The sequence below is a fragment of the Eumetopias jubatus genome, unplaced genomic scaffold, assembly GCF_037043125.1.
Source record: "Eumetopias jubatus isolate StellerSeaLion01/CBP00866 unplaced genomic scaffold, mEumJub1_p1.0 scaffold_15, whole genome shotgun sequence".
In the NCBI taxonomy this organism is placed as follows: domain Eukaryota; kingdom Metazoa; phylum Chordata; class Mammalia; order Carnivora; family Otariidae; genus Eumetopias; species Eumetopias jubatus.
Genome location: NW_028274821.1, coordinates 62129985 through 62156473, shown reverse-complemented (window position 1 = coordinate 62156473; position 26489 = coordinate 62129985). Strand labels below are relative to the sequence as shown.

Genomic DNA, 26489 nt, shown 5'->3' with positions numbered 1-26489 from the left:
AGGGAAACCCAGGTTTCACTGTTAGAAGTCACTGTTGACCTTCGGGCCAGCTCCTTCCACCGTCTCCTCAATTAAACAATGAAAAGACATCAGGAAACTCCTCGTCATCCTTACTAGAATCCAGCCCAGCTCCTGCGTGGATGGCGGTGGACGGGAAATCTCTGGTCTGGCAACTCCGACTGTGGGTCCTCGAGAGCACCTTCTCCTGGGTTGTCTCTCACTAGTGCCCACTGCTGCCACAGCACAGGCCTCAGGGAACCACTCGAGCCTATGTGTGGACTCAATGACCATGGAACCCAAGTGGCTGAGCTAAGGCTTTATGTGGCTTGGGACAACCAAAGGAAAAACGAGCCTGAGAGAGCATGCAACTGGATCGTCTGGTTGTAGAACGGCCTGAGTGCACAGACCCCACCTCCCCAGCTCTTCCTACTTCTGGGTGGAAGCACCATCACTCCCCAGATCACAGGAGCCCAGACCATTGTCTGCCTCAGAGGCCAGGCCAAGAGAGCGGGGCCAAGAGAAATAGGGTGCCCATTCCCTCTTACCTGAGGCCTGCTTTCCACATCCCTGGATCCTACCAAAATGTCCCTTCTAACTGGTGAGTGACTCTGGGGATGCCTACCTCTTACCCTTAGGCCTGTGGCTTTACCTTGGACCTCTATAGGACAACTCCATCCTGTCACCCTGGAGGGACAAAGAACCCTCCAGCAGTTCTTTGATGAGATACCCTCAGTGGGTATCTGTTCTAAAGACAAATAGATTCACAAATATATCTTCAACTTGACTTTGCAAAGTTGTTATTGGTAGTGCATGGATGTAGAAATTCTAAAACCATTTTGTGTCTATTTAATGTTGAGCAAATGAGTGACTATTTTGATATTGTGGAAAACCAGAGATCTCGCTATGAGAGAAGAAAGATGCAAATATGGAATGGGAAGAAGCAAGAACCCTGTGGTATAGGATTTTATCTACATCTATAAACAGATGGTAGAGAGACAAGGATAGATACATAGAATGGTGATGGATGGTTGGATGGATGGATGGATGGATGGATGGATGGATGGATGGATGGATGGTTGGATGGATGGATGGCTGGATGGATGGATGGATGGATGGATGGATGGTTGGATGGTTGGATGGATGGATGATTGGATGGATGGATGGATGGATGGATGGATGGATGGATGGATGGATGGTTGGATGGATGGTTGGATGGATGGATGGATGGATGATTGGATGGATGGATGGATGGATGGATGGATGGATGGATGGATGGATGGATGGTTGGATGATTGGATGGATGGATGGATGGATGGATGGATGGATGGATGGATGGATGGTTGGATGGTTGGATGGATGGATGATTGGATGGATGGATGGATGGATGGATGGATGGATGGATGGATGGTTGGATGGATGGGTAGATATAGATAGACAGATAGATAGATAGATAGATAGATAGATAGATAGATAAGGAAGGAAGGAAGGAAGGAAGGAAGGAAGGAAGGAAGGAAAGGCCTAGAAGTAATGATACCCTAGGAACAGTGAGCACATCTAGAGCCCAGACCTTGGTTTCTAAATATCATTCTCCACCAAAAAGAACCAAGACTCCTCAGAGAAATGGCTGAATCTGAGGCTGGGGAAAGGAAAGCACAAAGAAGTAGAAGTACTTATTGTGCCAAGACATAGGAAAGTGCTCCCAAAAAGTATGAGGATGTATTGGAAAAACACATGAGACTGCATGTGGGAGTTTCCGACTGGCCAAATCTGGGGAAATTTGAGCATCAAAATGAATGATAGTAATGGAAATGAAAAAGGAAGCCCTAAATGCATACTGATATACATAAATAAATGGGAAGAAAAGAAAGATATATTTATAGTGGTGTGCCAAGTATTTAAATGAAATGATAGAGTTAAAAAAAAAAATCACCGTTTTGTGGCCACCAAAGGAATGTGACTCAGGTAGAAACCATCACTGGATGCTGAAACCACTGAGTTGACATTTGTGGGGAAACGGGACACTCACACAGTCTCAAAATATCTCCCACAGAGTATTTATTAATTACAAGGGGGAAATGGTACCTTTGAAGTGGAGAGATCTGGCAGACATCACTGAACCAAATGATCGTAGTTAACATCACCAGTAATGGGACAAAGTGCCATCAAGTGCCACTGAGATGAAGCTCCAAAGAAGCAAAAACATCACTTTACATAGGATTCCTACCATGAATGCATAACCCAAATCTAATCATGAAAACACATCAGACAAACCCAAACTGAAGGACATTCTACCAAATAACTGAACCAGATTCTTCAGAAATATACATGACATAAAAGATCGAAGTAGGCTGAGGAATTGTCGAAGATTAAAGGAGACTAAAGACATGACAAGTAAATGCAGGACATTGTCCCAGATTGGACCCTGCTTTGGAAAAACCACAATTGTCTTAAAGGACATTAATTGAGTCAATTGGCAAAATCTGAAAATTGATAGCGTATTAGATACTGTATCAGTTAAATGTCCTCAATTTGGTAAGTATATGTGGTTATATAAGAGAATCTCCTCATTCTTAAGAAATACTTGCTAGATATTTAGGAGTGAAAGGTCAGGGTGTCTGCAATTTACTTTTAAATGGTTCAGAAAAGACATTGTAGAATATACTTTTTTTTTTTTTCATTCTCTGGGTGTGTTTTTCTCCTCTTTCCACCGTGTGGCTGATTCTTGCCCAGAGTTTCCTAGCTCAAATTTCTGAGAGAGACCATGTTTGGGTAGGGTCCTCTCCACCATCCCTCTTTGAGCAGAACACCGCACTAGGAAACCTCGTAAGTCTCTGACCAGACTCTGGATTGGCTGCTGTGGGTCAAGTACTCACCCTCTATCCAATCAACTTTGGCCCAGGATAGGTCATGTGGAATAAAACATGGCTGCCGCCATTGTTCCCCGCACTGGGGGTGATGGGAAAGAAGGTCTCCTTAGAAGAGCTCGGCAGGCCCCCAGGCTGGCTCAGTCAGCAGTTATTGGAGTTAATCCCAGAGACACCCGAAGGCCTCTTGACATAAGTTGTGCCTTATTCTCACCTTCATTCTTTCAACAAACATTACAGATGTATGCTCTGGACCAGGTCTCATGCTAAGTACTAGAAGCACAGGAAGTGACCCACTCTCTACCCTCAGGAGATCTGACTCATGTTTGAAAGGCATGAATAACACAGATAACTAGAGTGCAGGGCTGAATCATGACCGACAAAGAGAAAGCAGCCTCGTGGGAACATAGAAGAGGGGTCCAAAAGGCCTCCTGGACAAGGGACTGGCTGTAGTTCATGGGAGAGCAAGTGGCCATCAGATGGGGCCCTGGCTGATGAAAAGATGCCCAGTGCCATCCCTGGGTTTCTGTTTTCTCTTTGCACAGCCGGACCCAGCAGGACGAGACATCTCTATCCGCCCTCTCCTGGAGCACTGTGAGAACACCCACATGACCATCTGGCTTGGCATCGTCTATGCCTACAAGGGGCTTCTCATGGTAGGTGTGGAGAAGAAGGCAGAGGTTGGGGGGCCGCTTCTCTGTCAGAGCTCTCTCTCCCAGGGGCCTCTGTGAACATAAAAATAAACAGAGCCCCCAGGACGAAGCACTTACTAACTGCCAGGCCCCGTGTCTGCCACGTGTTCTCTCGATTCCCACAACAACCCTCTGAGATGGGTGCAGATAATGCCCCATTTCACTGATGAGGATGCTGAGGCTTGGTTTGCCCGAGATCACTCAGTAGTAAGAGGCAGATTCAAGAGCTTAACCACAGAGTAACCCCAAAACCTATGAGTGTGCCTCAGGGTAGCCACCATAGTGCCCCCAGAGCGGCAGTCTGTCAACATCCAGCACACGTTCACATCCCACATTTTACTGCATTCTCTCAAAATCTGTGGGAGGTGAGTGGAATCATCCTCGTCTTATAGAAGTCAGGCTCAGAAAGGTTAAAGGGCACTCGTAACCTCCAACCTCCGAACCCAGTACTCTTTCCATTCCACCCATCTGTTAGAATCAAAGATCAGATACCAAGCCCACCCCCCACGTCTGGAAGGACTTGAAAGGGCAGCCACACCCCACCTTATCCCACGTTGACCCCTGAATCTTCTCTCCAATCCTGTGCAAACCGTGCCTCCACTGAAATCCCTCCAGGAACAGGAAACCAGCCCCCATTCCCTCCCCAGTTCTTTCCCCAGTCAAGCTGAGCCACCATTCGCTTCTGTGTAGCCTCCCCTTAGAGGCCAAGAATGAAGCCTTCTCCAAAGGTCAGAGAAAGAGGGATTTCTTGTACTGCTCAAAAGCATCCTTACCTTCTGCTGCTTCGGAGAACTCTTTCTGAGGGGCCACACCCGAAGGGCATGTGTTAGGGGACTCTAGGCAGAGATTGTCCCCCACTTTATACTAGTTGAGACTAGTTTCCATAGGGATTCTATGAGGACCAGTGGGCTGCAATCTGGGCCCCACAAGGTAATGACCCTGAAGGTGTCCACAGGAGGGACCCAGAGTGGAAATGGGACTTTGAGGACTGGCCAGTGGCCCTGGGCTTGGAGAAGGGCGCTCAGGAGACATGGTCACCAGAGCTATCAGAGACAGGTGGCATAGACCCGAAGGCAGATCCGTCATCAGTGGGCAAAGTTGCCAGAGGGCAGCTTTCAAGTCCACAGTAGAGAAGGATTTTGTACAACAGAGCAGTGGCCGCCCATGTGGTGGCGCCCCCTAGGAAGGAAGGCGCTCCCTTCACAGGAAGCAAGCGGTACCCATGACTTGAGGCCCCCAGCCCTTGCTGAATAAAGAGAGTGAAACCAGACTCTCCGGGACCCCTCCTGCTCCACGCTCCCTGATCTGAGACTGTGAAATTAGATTATGGGGAATCCGATTGACTCTTTAAGCTGTGTTCATCTGTAATGTTTTGACCATCCGTTATCTTCTGCACCTACTTGCAAAAGTGGTTGGAGATGACCATGTCTCTTCCAGTGGGGCTAGTACCTTCAGCCAGATGGTGTCAGTAAAAGCTGAATCTGGCAGCACAAGTGCCCTACTGTTCCCAGTGTGCATAGGGAATTGTCCTCCACCCTCCTGGCCCTTAGGGCTTGTGACTAAAATTCTAGCTCCTAGTGCCTCCCACTCTGAAACCACAGAATTTCAGGGCTGGAGAGAGTATGCCTAGCCCTGTAGGCCCACTCCCCTGTCAGAGTTTCAGCACTTCCAGCCCCCGCTGAGCATCCCCGACAAGCATTCCATCACTCATCGCTGCCATACCTCCAGAGATGGGGAGATCACCCACCTCAGAGTGGCCTGTGTCACCCATGGATGGTGTATTAGAGTCCTGTGGCTGCAGGAACAAATCTCCACAAACTGGTAAACACAGACAGGCTTGAAACAACACACTTTTATTCTCTCACAGTTCTGGAGGCCAGGAGTTGAAAACCAAGGCTGAGCTGTGCCCCCTTCAAAGGCTCTAGGGAGAATACCTTCTTGCCTCTCCACGGCGGCTGATGGCTCCAGGCATTCCTTGGCTTGTGGCCACATCGCTCCAATCTCCACCTCCGTCTTCACATGGCCATTTCTCCTCTCCACGTCTCTTCTCTGTGGGTCTCTTATAAGGACACTTGTCCTTTGATTTAGGGCCCACCTGGATAATACAGGCTGATCTTGTCTCAGGACCCTTAGTTATATCTGCAAAGACCCTTTCTCCAAATATGCAGTCCCCGTGGATTCAGATATGGACATTATCTTTTCGGGCCACCGTTCAACCCACTATAATTGGGTTGCTTTTCTAGAAGGTTCTTCCTTATCCTCAGCTAAAATCTGCCTCGATGTACCTTGTGCCCATGAACCCTCATTCTACTCCTTGAAGGCCTAAGAACGAGTTGCTGTCCGTTTCCTTCTGACACGCTTCAGAGATTGGCAGCCAACCACCAGGTCCCCAGACTTGCCCACATTTTACAATGGGTAGAGACTCTCGTGATGGTTTGGTGTGGGCCCCTGGGCAGGACCGGCCCCTGGGCAGGACCAACCTCTGCTGCTTCCCCTGGAAGACATGGACGGCCAGGTCCGGCCAGCACAGCCCCCACTATGGGACTGAAGGGACCACACACGAAGAAACCAGCACAAAGCAGGCTTTCAACAGCCACTGGACTCTTTCTCTTCTTAGGTATCTGCTTCCTGGGCTTCTGGCTCCCCATTTTAAAAGACATCTTTAAAAAATAAATCAGTCTGGGGCACCTGGCTGGCTCTGTCAGTGGAGCATGCAACTCTTGATCTTGGGGTTGTAGGTTTGGACCCCACATTGGGTGTAGAGATCACTTAAAAAAAATCTTAAAAAAATTTTTTTTAATAATAATAAATCTGTCTGTGAGACAATACACTTAGAGAAAAGGAGAGGAAAGCAACCGTGGCTGTATATATAATACCATTTCACAAAATAACTTTTAGCCAACTCTTGTCCAGGCACTTTGGTTTACAAAATGCTTTCAGAGCCATCTTCCCATTTCATCTGGATACAAACCCTGTGAAATGGTGTTATTATTATCCCTATTCTACAGACGATGAAACTGAGGCCCTGAGAGGCAAAGTGACTTGCCCAAAGATTCCAGATCCTCCAGCCTTGTGCCAGCCACCCTTCTAGCACAGGGCATCGTGCTACCCTACGAAGTCAAACCTGAAAACAGAAGCCCTCAGTGTGATATTAAATGGCTCATGCAGTTTTGGATGCCCTGAGCTGCAGTGGTGAGGTCAGAGGGAAGAGGGGCCTTTGAGGAAAGACGTTCTGGAAGGGCTGGACTGCAGCCGATGGCCCTGCATGCTCAGCGGTCCTGGTCAGCTCCTCCCCCACCCACCCACACCACCGTTCTGCCTGGCATTCCATCTGTACTTCCTCCTCAACAGGCCCTCCCCTTAGACCACCCATGAAGGCTAAACCCTCCATACCCTGCTTCAGATCACATTGGACCTCTACCTTGTCCATTTCTGTTGGGGAGATGTATCAGGTAGGAGTAGAGCTACAAGTGACAGAAAACCCAAAACAGTAATGGTTAAAGAGGTGGTTAAATTCCTTCTCAGATGAGCAATCTAGGGCTGGTGGGGGCTCCCAGAATCTCAGCTCCTTGGATCTTGTGGCTCCCCCCGTCTTCACCATACAGCTCCCACATTGTAGACTCAGATGACTTTTTGGTCTAAGATGGCTGCTCAAGCTCCACCCGTCACACTCCACTCCTTCTACTAGGAAGGAGGGAAAGGAACACCGTTTCCCTTTATACATACTTTCCAGAACTTGTACACACCACTTCCACCTACCTGGCACTGTCCTGAACCTACTCATACACCACAGCCAGATTCAAGGACAGTTAGGGTATGTAGTCTCTATTCTGAGTGACTTTGTGCATTGAGAGAAAATAGAAGTCCCAGACACAGGGGCTCTGCCTTATTTAGTAGTAAAAAGCACTGGACTGAAGTTCTGGAAACACAATCCACTTTTGCCACTGTATGACAGTGTGGCCTTGGACAAGCCCCTTCCTCCTCTCTGGGCCTCCGTGCTCTCTCTAGAGGGAGGGGAGGTGGTCGAGATCATGTCTGTCCTTCCTACCATGGCCTGCTGTACGTGAACCAGTAGTGGGGCGGAGGAGAACCAGATGCCGTTAACACCCCCAGTGTGCATCTCCTCAGCAGGACTCCCCCCGGGGCCACAGTGGAGACTGAGGGTGACATCCAGAAGACCTGGCCCACAGCAAATCCCCCAGCCCCCCTTCTCAGAGCGGCAGGCATGTGCCATCCCGTGATAATGACCACCTCCCCTTTCCGCTCACCATTTCAGTTGTTCGGTTGTTTCTTGGCTTGGGAGACGCGCAACGTCAGCATCCCTGCCCTCAATGACAGCAAGTACATCGGGATGAGTGTCTACAATGTGGGGATCATGTGCATCATCGGGGCCGCCGTCTCCTTCCTGACCCGGGACCAGCCCAACGTGCAGTTCTGCATCGTTGCCCTGGTCATCATCTTCTGCAGCACCATCACCCTCTGCCTGGTGTTCGTGCCCAAGGTACGGCCCACCCCCTGCGTCCTGCCCTCTGGCCTCTGGCCCTGCACAGGGGACTGCTGGTTTCCTCTGCTTTCTAGCCGTTTTATGCTTTCTCTACTTGGGATGATTACAGTTCACATCATGGAAAGTTTGGAAAATGCAAACAAGTAAAAATCAAATTCTCCAGAAATCTCAGAGTCTTACCACCCAAAAATGATCACTGTTAACATTTTGTTTTAGTTTTTTACGAAAAACTACATATTTTTGATGTATTTACTTCGTCTTTTTTTTTTTTTAAGATTTTATTTATTTATTTGAGAGAGAGAGAGTAGGGGAAGGAGCAGAGGGAGAAGCACGCTCCCCACTGAGCGCAGAGCCCCAACACGGGCCTCGATCCCAGGACCCTGAGATCATGACCTGAGCCGAAATCAGGACTGAGCCACCCAGGCGCCCCCCTATCCCACAGTCTTTTTTAAATGGTTAGGCAGTGGTGCCTTCTCAGTTACAGCTGTGATTAGAGCTCACATGTCGTTTTGTAGTTTGCCTCTTTCACTGTGAATTTCTCCTTTGTGTTTCTCAGTCATGACCACCACTGGCAGGGGATGTTCCGTGTTTTCTTTTCTGCTCAGTTCCCTTATTGATGAGCATTACAGTCGTTTCCAGATTTTTTATATTATAAATGAACTTCTTTTCTCTACATAACACATGATCCCCATTTCTGGCTACACCCTTCAGATGGAGCCTCAGAAGTAGCATTAGTGGGTAAAAAGGAATAAATAACCACTTTTAACAGCCACTTACACTTTCCATTCATCTGAAGTCCTGACCTTCAAGATCAGCCTGAGAGGGTGTTTTTCAAACCTTATCCTTCCCAGCAGCGGGCAGGTGAACCAGAGGCCTGGGCATCTCGGGAGCCCCTGCAGTAGGCTGGTCTCAGCATCAGAGAAGAATGGGAAATAGAGAAGGTGGGAGGAATTATTGGCCTGAGTGGGGTAGGGTGTGCCTTGGAGTATGGGGGGATGAGAGATCAGTCGGGGTCCACTGTGCCCTAAACAGACGGCCCATGGCACCTCCATGCAGTGAGTCGCCAAGCGGTGACTTCCCTGGAGCACTGCTACCCTCTATGCCTGCCTTCTCTGCTTGTCAGCGTGTGCCCAGGCTCCAGGCCAATGCCAAGACCTCTCTGCCTGCACTCTGACATTCTCTCATTCCGGTCAAAGATGCCAGATGCCTCCAAGCCCAGCCCTGACCCTGTCACTCTTCTCGGTCACCCTCAAGAGCTCCTCATTGCCTTCCTGGCTTTAGAATCAAGTCCCCAATACAAGGCTGCCTTTTAGGACCCTTGAGTCTCCTCCAGTCTCCCCAAAGAACCCTGCCCACCATCCAGACTGCCCTTCTCCATAAGCGCCCTGAGCCCCAGGCCCCCCTGCTTTCCATATGCCCCTTCTTCCCTCCTAGAATTCCCTTCCCTCACCATCCTTTGGGCCCTCCACAGAGCCCAGCCCAGGCCCACAGCACCCACAGCCCAGCCTGCCCTCGGTACTTCTGGGCTCTGGACCGTGGGGTCCTGGCAGACAGGGGCCCTGCCTCACCCAGTCCCTGCTCTCCAGTCCAGGCCCAGAGCCTGCTTCAGACCAGGACTGTTTCTTGAATAAATGAGTTGAGATGAGGATCAGGTAGCAGCCTTTTCTCTCCTACAGCAATGCTTTTGTCCATGACGGAGCTAGTCACAAGTCTGTCCTCAACACTCACCAATGGTTCCAAGAAGCAGAAGCCTTCCCTTATCTCCATCCATTGTCTTCCATTGTCATCTCGGGGTTATTTTCCATGTGGAACGAGGCCCAAGGCAGAGTGAGGCTTAACTGGAATCAGGCCCAAAGGGTGCCGGTGGGCTCCGAGGGGTAGTTGGGATACAGGTGGAGTCAGGATCAGGAGACCAGACTTCTGCTGATGAAGAAGGAAACTGAGACTCAGCAGGGCGGGGAGGGGCCTGCCCAAGGTCAGTGGCAGAGACAAGCCTGAGCCCAGGGCTCCGGGCTCCCAGCCTGGGTCCGTGCTGCCTCCAGCACAGGACCTGCTGTGGCGGAGTGGAGGGAGATTGTAGGGGAGGGCCCCGCGCTTCTCTTCTCAGCCGTACCTTGTCCTTTCAGCTCATCACTCTGAGAACAAACCCAGACGCAGCAACCCAGAACAGGCGATTCCAGTTCACTCAGAATCAGAAGAAGGAAGATTCTAAAACGTCCACCTCAGTCACCAGCGTGAACCAAGCAAGCACGTCCCGCCTGGAGGGCCTGCAGTCTGAAAACCATCGCCTACGAATGAAGATCACCGAGGTAGCTCCCCCAGTACCGGCAGCCAGGGCCCCAGCCTCCCAGTTGCATCCGTCTACCTCAGGGCAGGACTTCTCAGGGCTGCCGCTCCCAACCTGGACCCCCCACCCCGGGACATCCCCTGCATCAGGCTGTGCCATCCCATGTGCTGGGGTTACAGCCGAGAGAACCAGCAGGGACATAAACTAGACAGAGGCAGTTCGTCGGAATTCGCTCACCTGACCCAGGCTCATGGAGGCCAGACATGCCCCAATTCCAGACATCCTCAGAAAGAAAGTTCTTGGAGATTTGTGAGCTCCCAGATTATAGGAGCTTCTTAAGTGTGCGGGGACCCCCCCACCCTTGATTTTTCGCTCTCCCAACCCAACAACCACCCTCACCCATATGATGTACAGCAGGACAGGAGGGAGTGAAGAGAAACTTTCAGGCAAGAGAGTTCGCTGAGACCTCACTGTTGTCTTGAGGGTCCTTAACTGGTTCTTCAGCATTCCAGAGAGGCCATAACTAGATTTCTCTAAGCCAGACCTCCAATTCTGGACTTTCTATACCTGGGAGGGGGGACCAAATTACCTTCCCCTTCTTCCCCTCTGTCTTTGGGTCCAGGGGTGTGACTGGCCCATGATCTGCAGGCTGCATGTTTCCCAGAGAAACCCTCATTTGACGAGTGGAATGGGGAAGAAACAAAGGCGAGCGTGTTAGTCAGGATAACTTGCTAAGTTGCTGTAACAAAGAGGGCCCAAAATGAAGTGGCCCAAAGAAAATATTTCTCTCTCACCTAATGGTCCTGAGGAGTTGGGTCCTGGCTGGCCAGCAGCTCTGCCTCCATGGCCATGACTGGATGAGGCTCATTCACTCCTGCTGTCTGCCCCTCCCCAAGGTGCACTCCTCACCAGGACAGTTAAAGCTGGGGGGGGAAGGCATGTCCTATTCTCAGTCACAGGAGGGGAAGAGGAAGTCCACACAAGGGATGAGCAAGTGATAAAAAAATTGTGCACCTTTTGGGTCTGCTCCAGTCACCTTGGCAAGAACTTGCATGATCACACTTAGACACAAGGTAGGCTGGGAAATGTACTCTCTACTGTTGAACCGTGAGGAAGAAGTGAGATACAGGGTTGCCGGAGTAGATACAGGGTGCCCCAGTGAAATTTGAATTTCAGGCAATCAAGCATACTTTTAGTATAAGGATGGCCCATACAGTATTTGGGATCTATTTGCACTAAAAAAAAAAAAAAAAAATTCATCGTTACCTGAAATTCAGATGGGACTGGACATTCCATATTTGTATTTGCTAGATTCCAGTAGCCTTTTGGGGGAACTCACGTTAGTCTGTCACAAAGATCTACTACACAGTTGTCTGTGCATCTAAGCCTGATTGCCTTAGGATGGGATAGCCCCCCACTGGTCACCAGAGCAAAGTAGAAAAGGTTTCTGTCCCTCAAAGCCCATTGTTGATTCCGTTTTAATCTCAGACCTCTCTCTGACTAGAACAACCGTGACTTGACATTTGACTTTTACTTGCACACTCCAGCAAAAAAGAGTTCACTCACTTCAGGAAACCTGAAACCGAAGTCATTGTCAAAATCCCTAAAATGCTGGGTGGTTTTTCCTGGAATCGAGTCACAATCTGGCCTCCTTTGCTCCTAGCCCTGCTGTTTGAGTCACACAGAAAAAGGTATCTCTCTCCTCCTCCACGTGAAAATGTATTTAAAAATTAATGGCTGTGCTCTTGACATCAGAACAACACTTTACAGTTTATAACTTCCTCTCCCTTATGCTATAGTAGAATGTCCACTGCCTTTCCCAGTCACCACCCCCTCCCCAACACACACGCGCACCAGGCTTCTCAAGGGCTAAACTGCCCCAGGGCCTGCACCTGACTCTTCTATAACTGAAGGCAGCTGCAGTCCATCCTCTAGAGGAGCCCCTACTGTGCTCAGCTTCGGTGTCCATGTGAGGCTCACAGCTGACCAGCCCACAGATCTGTCCTCCCCTCCAAGGGTCCTGCTAGGTATCAATAACAATAATTATAGTACTTTTACTATAGTAGCAGATTACTCTTACGATGTGTCAAAGATTGGGCTAAGCTTTCAGTGCTTTGCCTCCTTTAATTTCCACAATAACCACAAAGGTAGGTACTGTTGTTACCACACTCTACAGATGAAGGCGTTGAGACTCAAGTCTCACAAGCCAGTACACAGACAGTAAGGGGCAGCCCTGGGTTTGCCCCTAGGCCTGTCCAACTTCAGAGCCTGCGCCCTGGCACTCTCCCACCCTGCCTGCCCGGGCTAGCCCAGCTGCTCTGTCAAGGCGCCAGCCTGCTCTGAACACATCACTACGGCGACCAGGCCCCTCCCCTCCCGGCCCCTCCTGCACTGACAGCCAGCAGGGGCCCTCCGCAGCTTTTCCCCAGCAGGCAGCAGCCTCTCTGGCTCTGGGCGCCCTCCCGAAGCCCGCCCGAGGCCCAGCCCCATGACCCTGTGAGCTGGGCTGAAGGGGCTGGGCCCGGGGCTCTAACTCAGCTGGAGCCTTTGCCTTCTAGCTGGATAAAGACTTGGAAGAGGTCACTATGCAGCTGCAGGATACACCAGAAAAGACCACCTACATTAAACAGAACCACTACCAAGAACTCAACGACATCCTCAACCTTGGGAACTTCACTGAGAGCACAGGTAGGAGGAGGCGGGGTCCCTGGAACGTGGGGACCTGGTATCAGACAGCAGCTGGCCATCTTCCACTTTACAGAGGAAGAAACTGAGGCTCAGAGAGGGGGTGGAGCTAACCTGAAGCCACACAGGCAGAGCTGGAGCACCTGGCATCCACAGTTCGGGCTCCGTTTGGAGTCCTACCCTGCCTAGAGCCAGGGCTTCTGTCCCTCGGTCTCTTGGGTTCCAGTGGCGCACGTACATGACATGGCCAGCAGTCCCGGGGTTCTGATTGGGGGCACAGTGTTCTTAGTGAAGAGTTTACCTTCTTCCAGTGACATTTCACGGTTTCAAATGTGCCTTCTCGATGTATGGGAAAGGAATGGTCAGTAAGCTATGACATGACACTCTATCTCACCAACCATTTGGGAAATGCTAGCCAAAATAACACAATCCAGTTTTTGCCTACATTTCAGCAAAATTTTCAAAGATCACCGGTGTTAAGAGTGTGTAGAAATAGGCATTCTCCTGCAATGTTCTGGAAGTCAGTCGGGCATATCCATATGTTAGATGTTAAACCTTTGTTTTTTTAAAGATTTTATTTATTCATTTTGAGAGAGAGAGAGAGAGCACAAGCAGAGGGAGAAACAGACTCTGCTGAGCAGGGAGCCCAATGCGGGGCTCGACCCCAGGACCCCGAGATCACGACCCGAGCCGAAGGCAGACGCCTAACCATCTGAGCCACCCAGGCGCCCCTCGATGTTAAAACCTCTTAATTAACAACTCCACTAGCAAGATCTTGCCCCTGGGAAGTACTCCCACGTGGGCGAAGACGTATACACGTGGTGCTCATCACCACGTTATTTGTAGGGGAGAAAAACTGGAATTAATGTTCATCCTATAGGGCAGTTTTATTCATTATGACACAATCAAATAAAAGGCACATAATACAGCTATTAGAAAATGGGATGGATCAGGGGCGCCTGGGTGGTTCAGTCGGTTAAGCGGCTGCCTTCAGCTCAGGTCATGATCCCAGGGTCCTGGGATTGAGCCCCACGTCGGGCTCCCTGCTCAGTGGAGAGTCTGCTTCTCCATCTCCCTTTGCCTGCCTCTCTGCCTACTTGTGCTCTCTATCTCTCTGTCAAATAAAGAAATAAAATCTTAAAAAAAAATGGGATGGATCTATCTGTGTAAATATGGAGAGTTCTCCAAGTGAAAATAAGATGAAGGCTATCATTATGATATACATAAGTGTACACACACATGCACACGTCTGTGTGTGCGTTGTGTTAAGTGCATTTTTTTAAAGGTTTGGAAGAACAAACACCAAATTGTTAACAGTATCCACCTGTGTGAAAAGGAACAGTATGTGCAGTGAGAAAGGATTCCTTTGACATTTACTTCTCTGTTTGCATTTTGTCAGCATTTGTTCATTAATTTGCTATAAAATTATTTTTTAAATCAATGAAAAATCTTTAGGTTTTTTTATAGTTTCTTCTTATTACAGAAGTCATAAGTATTATAAAAGCAAATTATAAAATTCTTACTATATAGGTTGATTGCAAAAAAAGTTTGAATTGAGATAAGTAACAAGTAAATTGAAAGAATAGAAATTATTCACAGAAATATTAGTATCTGGTAAAGATGGACATTTCAAATTAGTGGAGGGAAATGAATTATTCAATACATTTAATGGGGATAAGTGTATAGCCATCTGGAAAAGGATAAAGTTAAATCCCTATGTCACACCTTACACAAAAATAAAGTCCAGATGGATAAAAGATTTAAATGTAGAAAGTGAAACCATGGGAGAACTAAAAGAAAGCACAGAAAGTACAGGAGCATTTTTTTATATATATACATATATATATATATAATCCAGAGAGGAAAGCCTCTCTCAGCTTGATGCAAAACACAGAAACCACAAAAGAAAAGGTTGATAAATTTAACTATAAAAAAATTTTTTAACAACACAAAGCCATCATTAGTCAAAAAATCCAACAAACCAAGCCAAAAAATATTGTAACTCAGGTAATGAGCTTATTTTCTTACGTATAAGGAGAAATTTTATATAATTTATATGACATATATAATTATATGCAAATTAATTTTAAAAAGACCAACAACACAGAAGAAAAATGGGCAAAGGAGAGTTCTCACGGAAGGAAGTGCAAGAGGTTCCTATGTTTATGAAAATATGCTCAAGCTCACTCTTTACTAAAAGACTGTAGATGAGGGGCACCTGGGTGGCTCAGTTGGTTAAGCTAAGCCTCTGCCTTCAGCTCAGGTCATGACCTCAGGGTCCCTGGAATCGAGCCTCAGGTGGGGCTCCCTGCTCAGCGGGAAGCCTGCTTCTCCCTCTCGCCCTCCCTCTCCCGCTGACCCTCCCCCTCCCCACCACTCATTCTCTCTCTCTCTCTCAAATAAATAAACAAAAACTTTTTTTAAAATGCAGATGAAATCTTTAGTGAGATAACATTTTCACCAATGAGACTGGCAAAGACAGACCAAAAAGTTACAGAGAATTTGAGGACACAGTTGGGGGAATGGGCATTCTCAAACTTTGCTGGTTGAAATAGAAATTGTTCAGACCCAGCAGTTCCACTTTTGGAATTTATCCTAAGAATATGCAGTCAGCTCTCATTATTCATGGTGATTGTGTTTGATAAAGTTGCTGTGAATCATGAATTAATTAGTGACTACCGAACCACTGCTCCTGGGGGGAATACAGGGTTTGGTTCCTGCGAGGCTCTCTTGGGTTGACATTTTGGTCAGTCAATACATAACTTTGTTGTACGTGTGTTTCTGCTTGCAGACGTCTTATTTAACATATAGTGTTGATTCATTAACATTGACCTCATGGTCAACAGCACTATAACGCATGCCTAAGTGCGAGAAGGCTGTGATGTGCCCGACAGGGAAAATACACGGGTTAGGGGCGCCTGAGTGCCTCAGTCGTTAAGCGTCTGCCTTCGGCTCAGGTCATGATCCTGGGGTCCTGGGATCGAGCCCCGCATCGGGCTCCCTGCTCAGCGGGTGGCCTGCTTCTCCCTCTCCCACTCCCCCTGCTTGTGTTCCCTCTTTCGCTGTGTCTCTCTCGTCAACTAAATAAAATCTTTAAAAAAAACATGGGTTAGATGGGCTTTGTTCCGGCATGCGTTACAGTGCTGTTGCTGACCATGAGGTCAATGTTAATTTTTCAACACTGTGTGTCAGCAAATGACCCTGAAAGCATTAGCAGTATTGATTTGGGGTTACAAATAAATTTTAGCGAGTAGGCAAGTTCACAAATACAGAATCCGTGAATAAAGAGGATCCACTGTACTCACATGGGGGCAAAATGACATTGACGAAGTTACCCACTGTAGAAAAACAACTAAACAGCAATGCTCCTGCAGATCCCTCAGGTGGGGGCCGGGTTTTTATATTTAATATTTCTTTAAATCTCCTTAGATGGTTCTGAAGCTTAGAGGGTTGAAAAAGCATCCACATCATCACATTTTGTAGCTACACAGTATATCTTTGAATGGAGCCCCCATACATACATGAGTATGTAACTAATCCATTATTACTGGAAAAATCAGATTAGTCCCAACTTTTTTATATTATAAACAATGCTGATTTGAACATCTTGTGTATAATTTCACACACACCCTTCATTATTTCCTTAGGATAACGCCCAGAAGTGAAAAATTCTGGGTAGAAGATGAGCACTCTTTTTTTAGGGTTTGATGCCTATTGACAGTGACCCCCCAGAAAGATTATGCCAATTTATACTCCCACCAGCAGTTCACTATTACTACTCTTTTCTGTCTTTGGCAGTCTTAGGGATATATATTTTTTACCTTGGAGGGTTATTTCCTTTGTCATTACATCCCTGTGCACCAGTGAAACAGGCCTTTATGTTAGAACTTTCCATTTCCAAGTTATGTTACTTACATTGGTTGACTGGATTTCCGCCCCCCCCCTTTTTTTTTCTTGGAGAAAGGAAATCCCCAGGATGCCATTTCCATCCTTGGGTGGAAGCTTTTGGGTTCACTGCCTTCGGCCCTAGAGAGCTACTGCAGAAACTGCAGCTCTGGAGGGATAATAGGCTCTTTTGCATTCTCTCTCCTTGGGCAGCATCCTAGAAAGACTGCATTTTTCTTTTTTTAATGAAGTTAACAGAATGTGTTGTGATCTTGTTGTTTTGCATTCAGATGGGGGAAAGGCCATTTTAAAAAATCACCTCGATCAAAATCCCCAGCTACAGTGGAACACAACAGAGCCCTCTCGAACATGCAAAGATCCTATAGAAGATATAAACTCCCCAGAACAGTAAGTACTCTCTCCTTGAGAATTATTGCGGAAGAGCATGTTACTCCTGCACAGCAATTTCGATCTGTACCGCATTTTCACGTGTGTTATTTTATTTGAACCCCACTGCAACCCCATGATACAGGTCAAATTACAAGGCTCATTTTACAGTTGAGAAAACGAATATTCAGAAAGAGCAGGTGACTTGTCGATGCTCCCCCAGTTTCTAAGTGCAGGAGATAGGATTTGAACCCAGGTCTGTCTACCATCTGAGGCACAGTGCCTTCATTATATATAAAATTTAACCATTCCACAACTATTCACTGACACCTACTGTGTGTCAGACAAGGAAGTGAAAAAAACAGACAAAAATCGCTTCCTTCACAGAGCTTATATTCTATCCGGTGACACAAGAACTTCATTTAAAAAAGCAAAATCTAGTGTATTACATCCTAGGTGCTTCGGAGAAAAATAAAGCAGGGCAAGGGGTGAGGGATTATAACCTTAAATAGAGTGATCAGAGGGGCGCCTGGGTGGCTCAGTCGTTAGGTGTCTGCCTTCGGCTCAGGTCATGATCCCAGGGTCCTGGGATCGAGCCCCGCATTGGGCTCCCTGCTCCGCAGGGAGTCTGCTTATCCCTCTCCCACTCCCCCTGCTTGTGTTCCCTCTCTCGCTCGCTCTCTCTGTCAAATAAATAAATAAAATCTTAAAAAAAAAAGACTTGATTCCCAAAAATACCTTTAAAAAAAAATAGAGCGATCAGAGGCGATTCAGTGAGAAGGTGACATCTAAGCTCTGTTAGCTGTGTTCCCACTGGCAATTGTTAGTTCTTCCTTGCTTATAGCAGCTTGGAAGCAGAGATCAGAAATGCCAACACGTGTGGCTCCGTCAGTTAAGCGTCCAACTCTTGATTTCAGCTCAGGTCATGATCTCAGGGTCGTGGGATCAAGCCCTGTGTTGGGATTCTCTCTCTCCCTTTGCCTCTGCCCCTCTTGCTCTCTTAAATCTTAAAAAAAAAAAAAAAAAAGGAAAGAAAAGAAATGTCAACACTGAAACTTGCTCCCTGGGAAGCGACAAGCAGCAAAGACAGCCAAATCACCAACTATAGTGTAATTTGGGGCCATTTAGTGTCAGAGCCAATAGCTTCTCACCCCAGTTAGCTCCAAGGCTTCATTGGCTTACACTCCAGAATAATTATTATGGTTGTGTGGCAGTCGTCAGTGGTTTGCTTATGAGTACCCTCTGCTAGAGTGTAAGCACCTTGAGGATAAGGGGTGAGCCCCTCCCATGTCCCTTGGACTGAATGCAGGCTCTGGCACCGATAGGTTTTTGGCAAACGTCTATTAAATGAATGACAGTGTAAACAGGACCCCACTATCAGACAGCAAAATACCACAGCTCTGAGAACCACAGACAGATGTCCACCTGGCCCAGGCCCATAGCCCTTCCCAGGTTAGAGTTTATTCTCCAGCCTCCCTTTACCTGGACTCTTTGCCAGCACCCTCTTGCGTTAAGGAGTCGATCAGAGCTCAGGTTACACACACAGGTTCAACCTGAGTTTCAAAAGGAGAGCTCCAACACGCTGACCTCATGAGCACCTGTGAGGTGTCCTTGGTAGAAACTCTCCAAGGCACAGGTCCTCTGGGGGAGGGGGGCGGCATTGCATCTGTCCCCATCCATCTTGGGATCCTTCAGTGCCATGCATATACACCAGGGGCATACCTGTTTGGATGAGGTGACCCCTGTGAGTTGATTTGCCTCCCTCACAAAGCACTGTGGTTCCCCAGAAGAAGCAGGAGACGCACCTTCCCCAGTTCTGGCTTTGTTTCCATTAGCAAGTTACTTAAACTCTGTACCCTTCCCTAGTCATTATAGTGGGACTAGCAATACTTCTTTTACCTACTGGGTTTTTGTGAAGATCTGGGGGTAGGGGGCAGGGCCTCACCTGACCGGTCAGGCACTGAGGACACAGGAGGCCTAAGGATACCGAGAATGCAGCTTCCCAGGCACAAGAGAGAACCACACAAGATGCAGGTGGGCAGAGCACAGCCCCCCACACACACTGCCAGGAATCACCCATCACTCCTGCCTCCGTCCCGCCTCGGGGCTTTTCTGGCTGTGCTTCTGGAATTTACCCAGAACTCTGGGAGCTCAGAGGACGATGGAGCCCACTCTCTGAGGAGTTTAAACTGGGTAGTGAAGGGGAAACAGAGAGAGTATTCCAGGCTGGGGGAAGAGCATGTGCAAAGGCAAGGAAGAGTTGCCCTTAGCAGTGAGTTAGGGAAAACTAGCCGCCTGAGGGTAGGGTTTGGGTGGAGAGTGCGTAAGAGTTTCACCTGGAGAATTAGGCAAAAGATCTTAGGCAGCCCTGCATGTACCGCCCCAGAGTTGGAAAGATAACACTAGTCACCAAAGAAGCTGAAAGACCAGGAAGGAATTTCTGTTGGAATCAGCCCAGCAAGAAGGGCTGAGGTCCTGGGCAAGGCAGGGGCAGAGGGGCCAATGTGGAAGGCCAGAGCAGCGAGAAGCCTCTCAGTCCATTTGGAGGCTCTCGAGAGTAGAGTGAGAACTGTCTGTGTCAGCAGTAAAGCCCTGTGAGATGAGCAAAACCTGTGCTTAGGAATGGCCGCACTCTCGCTCAGGAAGACTGCGTCCCCTTTGCTTGGTCCATCTCCCTGGTTATTCCCAGGGCAGTCATTGGCAGGTGTAGGTCCGCATTAAATACCTGCTAGGTGGGTGAATGGTTAGATGATGGGATGGACAGACCTTGGAATTCGGGATAACGGTTCTCCCACCATCAGGTTCTTAGCCAAAGCGAGTCCCAGGAACGTTCTGGTGAGCATCCAGGTAGCCTTTACTAAAACTCCTCTCGCCCCCTCCCTCCCTTCCTCTCTCTCTCTCTCTCTCTCTCTCTCTCTCTCTCTCTCTCTCTCTTTCTCTCTTTCTCTTTCTCTCCCTCCCCGTGCTACAGCATCCAGCGCCGGCTGTCCCTCCAGCTCCCCATCCTCCACCACGCCTACCTGCCATCCATCGGAGGCGTGGATGCCAGCTGCGTCAGCCCCTGCGTCAGCCCCACCGCCAGCCCCCGCCACAGACACGTGCCACCCTCCTTCCGAGTTATGGTCTCTGGCCTGTAGGGGTGGGAGGCCTGGGGCCGGGGCCTCCCCCATGACCGAACCTCACGGAGCAGAGGCCACGGGAACACTGTCAGCTCTGGCTGCGGAGCCACTAGGCGCCACGGCTGGCCTTGTGGGGCTGCTCGGTGGCACTCACGTGGACAGGATGGGGGCACTTGGCACCTGACCTCGCGCCTTATTTGTGAAGTTTTTATTCTTTCACAAAGAAGAGGAATGGAAATGACTTCTTCCTCGATGTCTGCAAAGAAGGAAGAGCTGGGATATTTGAAACTTTGCAAAAAAACAAAAAACAAAACAAATCCTAGACAAGGAGAGAATCACTAGAACTCCAGCTAGAAGTCACCGAGTGTCCCTGAGCAGCCTTGAGAAGAGGCGAGGGGCTTCTGGAGAAACCACCTCTGCCTCTGCACACACATCCCTGGCTGTGCCCCTCCCCCCCCAAGGCCAGCCCCTCTGCCCACTGGGGAAGGAGGTGGGCAGGGCAGCCAGGCCCCCAGCCTTCCTGGAACAGGGAGTCTGCAGGGCAGCCAGGTGGCCCGAGGGCTGGGGTATGGGAGCAGGCTGACTCCCATGCCTCCCGGCGGGACCTTACTCTCTGATAAATGCCACACATTAACACAATAACACCCGTTCCGGGACCATGGGGATTTAGGGCACGTCACTGCAGACCCACTCTGCAGCATTCACCGACAGTCGGTCATGCACCCACCACATTGGCCATGTCCTTGTGTTTGTATCAGGTGTTCCAGTAATCAGGGGGACCACCCGAGCTAATCATGGAATGTCTGTTCCCAGCAAACACGCTAAAGAAAGACTGTGCACTTTAACCTCTCATCAGGGCCCAAGGGCTGGCTGGGGTTGGTTTTTTTCCCACTGACTTTGTTTCTGACCAAAGTGAATTGGGCATTCTGCTAGAAGACATCCCTGTAGTTGTAGGGAGAGAGTTGCTAGCAGAGGGCTCTCCTTGGCTTCCCGAAGGTGGCCTTCCATCCGGACAAGCCGGGGAGCTGGCCCTTGGGGGTCACAGTCAACACACTGGTTCTCATTCATAAGATCACTCTTCCTTCTCAACCGAACCCCAGAGAGCACTGGCCTGGGAGACAGACGAACCTGGGCTCAAGTCCTCACTCCATGGCTGACTCCCTCCATGACCTTGGGAAAATCACTAGTGTCTCTCTGAGCCTCGGTTTCCCCTCCCCAACAAATTGGGGTTGAAAATAACCCCCGTCCTGCCTACCTCACAGGGTCACTCTGAGGATCAAAACTTGATCTTGTCCGGGAAAGCTTCGTACCAAACCGTGAAGCAGCCCTGACCCGTGAGGAATCAGGATGACCATGACCTTCGGTCCTCACAACCGCCAGGGGTTTGGCTCAGAGAAGCTCCTAGCACAGCCCTCTACCAAGATAACCTGGTGGAGAGAGGCTCCCGACGACTTTTGTGACATTCCTAGACAGGTTCATTCTTTGCTAAAGAAAGGCCTGAAGGAGAGCGTCCAGGACGTCTGCACAACTGAGCGGTCGCTCACTCCCTAAAGAAACCTAATGGCAGCTTCAACAGGCAGGCAATAATCTCTTCCCAGACCACTGAAGTCAGGAATATACTGCTGTCACCACCAGACTTTGACAAAAGGGCCCACAGGAATCCTACCATCGCCAACATTTCAAAAACACCCTATTTCATGTAGCATAGCTTTCCCCTCCCCTCCCCCCAAGAGAGGTTATGGAGGTACTATAGCTTTTAGGGAAGAAAAAAAATGTCAACACATCACAGGTCAAATTGAAGTCATTGTCTGTTTTAGGCACTACAAATCGGTGTTGTCACTCACTGTGTATTACCAGTATTGACTTGCTTTCTTGATTTCACCAAAACCAGATTTAATTTAAAGGACCACATTAATTTTTCCAAGGGAAGGAGACAATTCATTGTACATAATGTATACACACACACACACACACAAATATACCTGTAGAAATATTATTCCAGCATAGCAGGAAACAGAAACAAAAAAGTATTGGACAGTCAGAGGTGAGTGTGTGCGTCCGTAACCTGTTGTGACCCCTGACCGTGCTCAGTCTTCTAGGTTCACCCACGAAGTACATTTTCTGTCCTAATGATACTGTAGGTTCACCCATTTTTTTTTAATTTCCCTGCAAATAACAAGACCCACAGAAGTGACTCTAGCTATCTAACGGTTCTTTTATACGCAGCAAACACACCATACATTTCCGAAGAGGCTTCAGCCTGAAGGCATTTTCCAGTGACGTTAGTGCACAAATGCTTTAAATTAGACCGGGACTGCCAGAATCAAATGTAAATGAGGAATTTCTCGTACCCCTATTGCATGGTATCAATTTTTAATAAATTGTTGCAAATTTGTTTTTATGAATAAAAGGGAAAAAAAAAAAAACTGTCCTCTTTAATGCCTCCTTGTCCCAAAATGCAGGTCCGAGCAGGTCTTATTCCTCCGCTCAGCAACTCGGGGGGACGGTTCTGGGTCGCCTCCTCAGCATCTCTCCGTCCCTTCTGCAGACGGTAACAGCAGCCCCACGACCATGTGACCCCAGCTGATGGATCCCACAGTGGGGACCTGACCTGAGCCCGACCAGTAGTCCCGTCCCCAGGATTCCTCCACATAAGGAAATTTAGCCATGAAAGAGAAAAGGGAAGCCAATATGGAGAGAAATAGGATCAAAAGATGGGTCCTGATGGTGTCTGATTAGCTGGTCAGCTGTTCCTGAAGGGTCCCTTCCCCTGCTGGGAAGGATTCTCAGTTCTCCGAATAAGTCACCCTTTTTGCCTAGTTCAGTTCAAGTCCAGTTCCCATCTGTTGCAAACAAGAAGTCTCTAACCCAGAAGCCTCACCTCCTGCCCAGGCCCGACGCCCACTCCAGGCCTGACAGCCTGTGACTTGGCCCCCTTCTCCTTTCGAGCCTCCTCACCTAGAGAATGCATTTCCTGCACCATGATGGGCCCTCGGCCTGCAGCTCCATCTCAAATCCCGCCATCCTTCAAGGTCCCATCCAAAACACCCTCCTAGATCCCTCCACATGAAATTCTCTCTTCTTTTCTGTACTCAGGATGCTGTCTCCCTCTCATGGCACTGGGTACATGCTCACACCGGCCCCTTCTCCCCACCCCAGGCCAGGGGCTCCCTGAGGATGGGAGTCCTACCCGCCTCCTCCACGTTGCACCCAGCAGCAGGCCCTCCCAGTGGCTCAGAACAGTCTTCCTTGAGACTTTCGCAGAATTAAACATTTTGGCTGAGGCACGATAGAGCCAAGGCAAGGTGGCCAAAGCAGGCTGGGGAGGGCCAAGGCCATGTGAAGGCATGCAGGCCCCAGAAGAGGGGGCACTGGCCCCACAGACTTCACTGGAAGGCTGGTCCCAGGTAGGAGCTTTCTAGTGCCGGATCCTCAATGATGAGCCTGCCAAGAATCAGACCTCTTGAATCCTGGCCTGGAGAGAAATCTGCTCCATGACATCTAGGTTATCTAAGTACCAGGCAACATTTTATCCCACAGAGCCATAAATCTCAAAGATCCTGAATGCAAAAGTAGAAATCTTAGAAGGCAATACCAGTAACCGGTAACGCAATGGTCACCTGAATCACAAAAGCAAGTGCACACTCAGAGCTTTGGAGGGCGGGGAAACTGGAGGAGCTGCTGGCCTGTAGGCTCCCGTGGTAGTGAAGAGCTACTGGCTTGGCCCTCTTTGTTCTTGATGTCTTGGGTGCTATCTCGACTCCGGTTCCTCACATCTGTAACTGGAGAGTTCCGGCACTCATGATGAGTTAGGGCTCTGTGTCAAAAGGAAATACCTTGGATTTCCCTCCGTCTGAATTCCAGTGCAAAGCCCCCAGAGCAGTGTTTCTAAAACTGACCACTGGCTTTTAAGACACAGTGTCGACTTGAATTGTTTTTATAAAGTTACCTAAATTTGTGCAAACTAAATATAAGCTCATGCTTGCATCTTTCATATAAAGGCAAAACAAATTTATAACTTCAATGCAAATAAAATGACAAAACCAATAAAAATCATATTAACAACATTGATTTGATGGGATAGATGAGGTTTTTGCAGAAAAATAAATTGCAGCTCACAACAAGAACACAGCACCAACCGCTCCCGGGCACACTCCTTTGAGCTCAGCCTGCCTGGTGTGATGACTCAATTATCACACTGCTTTTCTTTATTTAAACCACTGTGAAAACTTCATTTATTTGGCACTCCGTGATATCATTTGGCCTTCACTTGACTCTCACACATCACTTCTCTGTTAAATCCACCTTTGTGTTTTTCTCATGAGCCATTGACAGAGATGGGGCTGCCCAGATAATACACACAAATCAAATGGTGATTGCGCGCTAATGTTCGCTGAGCACTAGAAGTGCTTAGCGGGCATAATCTCATTCAGATTTTACGGGGTCCCCAGAGTAGGAACGATTATTGCCGTCCTTTCGCAGCTAAAGGCACTCAGGCACAGAGGATGAGTGCTGTCCTGAGTCACGCAGCTGAGATTGGGGGGGTGGGGGGTGGAATTTGAACAGGGATAACCCCAGAACACATCCTCTTCACCACTTCCTTAAACTGTCTCATCAGAAGTAACTGGATTCCGATGACTTGGAATATGCCTATTTAATTTGTTTTAGATTATCTTGAAATAAAAGTACAATCTTGTTAAATTTTATAGATTTGCACAGCTCTGAGATTCATCCATGGCATCGCCTGAGACTCTAAACCCAGCCTGAGGGCCTCTGGCCTGGACAATGTGAGCAGGGGGATCCCTCACTGTACTGAAATTCAGGCAAGCCAAGAGACAGAACTCTGCCCAAATTGCCCATTGCCCAGATCCGCGCCCCCACCCCCAGCCCCCAGCCCTGAATGCTGAATCAGAGCCCTCAGGCCTCCAAGATCTAGCAAGACCCTGCCAGCCCAGGGCAGAGGAAGCAAGATGGAAGATGCTCACCCTTCCGGGGAGATATGCCAGCCTTGGATATGATATTCACTGCTTTAAAATGATCAGGCTGGTAAAAAAATGGAAAATAACCAAATACTATCAACAGAACAGGAAAAAAAAGTGATATATGCACAGAGTGGGATATTATTTAGCAGCAAGAATGGGGAAAAAATTACAACTACACGTGATAATATGAATGGATCTAAAAAAAACATGCAGACTGAAAGAAACCAGACATAAAGAGGACGTACTGTAAGATTCCAATAATATCAAGTTCAAAAACAAGCAAAAATAATCTGTTGGACATCAGAATAGTGGTTACCTTGGTGGGGATGGATAGTGGGGAAGATGGTGTGAGGAGGGCTTCTGGGTGCTGGTAATGTTCAAGTTCTTAATCGGAGCGCTGGTTACAGGGCTGTGTTCAGTTCACGGAAATTCTTTGTGCTGTACACTTATGCGTGATATACACATATACATATATGCATATTCAGATAATCACACACAATTATATATAGTCACATATGGTAAGTATATACCTCCATAAAACATGCCTTTTCCTGGGCAGGAAAAAAAAAATCAATGTAGAGTCTATGAAGATTCTGCAGCATAAAGAAAAACAGCACACAACATGCTAAGCCTGAACGTGCTTTGGGAAAAGATGTCCTGCAGGACACAGAAGTAAATGTCAAATCTCATTCAATCTATTGTCTCAAGAAAAAAAAAAACAGTCAAACCTGGTTTCTGTGACACAGATATCGATTTATAGATACATTGGGGAGGCAGTGGGCTGAGAAGAAAAGGAGAGAACGGAGAGGGGAAGGCAGGGAGGGAAGATTCTGGGATCACAGTAGTGTCAGAAGCCCATACATTTAACTCCTCCCCCCTTCTAATTTCTTGCTACAGTGGCCTACTCAATGGGGGGGATGCCATGTGACAATTCCATCTAGACCATTTCTGAAAATTAGAGAAAGTGTCTCGTGCACCGCCCCCCGCCCCCCAAAAAAACTCCGTTTCCACCGCCTGGGAAAGAACCAGGGAGCAGAGCACCTACAGGCCAGCCTCGACCCACCACCTGTGGAGAAGGCCACTT

General features: G+C 48.4%; 1 protein-coding gene across 1 annotated transcript in view; it reads left to right on the top strand.

The window, feature by feature from the left end:
• Nucleotides 1-22786, top strand: part of GABBR2 (gamma-aminobutyric acid type B receptor subunit 2) — a 343177-nt gene extending 320391 nt beyond the window's left edge. Inside the window, exons 14-19 of the mRNA XM_028108852.2 lie at nucleotides 3410-3520; nucleotides 7833-8057; nucleotides 10187-10369; nucleotides 12906-13035; nucleotides 17208-17325; nucleotides 20276-22786. Of these exons, the coding sequence (XP_027964653.1) occupies nucleotides 3410-3520; nucleotides 7833-8057; nucleotides 10187-10369; nucleotides 12906-13035; nucleotides 17208-17325; nucleotides 20276-20441 (933 nt within the window). The 3' untranslated portion in view covers nucleotides 20442-22786. The remainder of the gene's footprint in view (nucleotides 1-3409; nucleotides 3521-7832; nucleotides 8058-10186; nucleotides 10370-12905; nucleotides 13036-17207; nucleotides 17326-20275) is intronic.
• Nucleotides 22787-26489: the final 3703 nt, after the last annotated feature.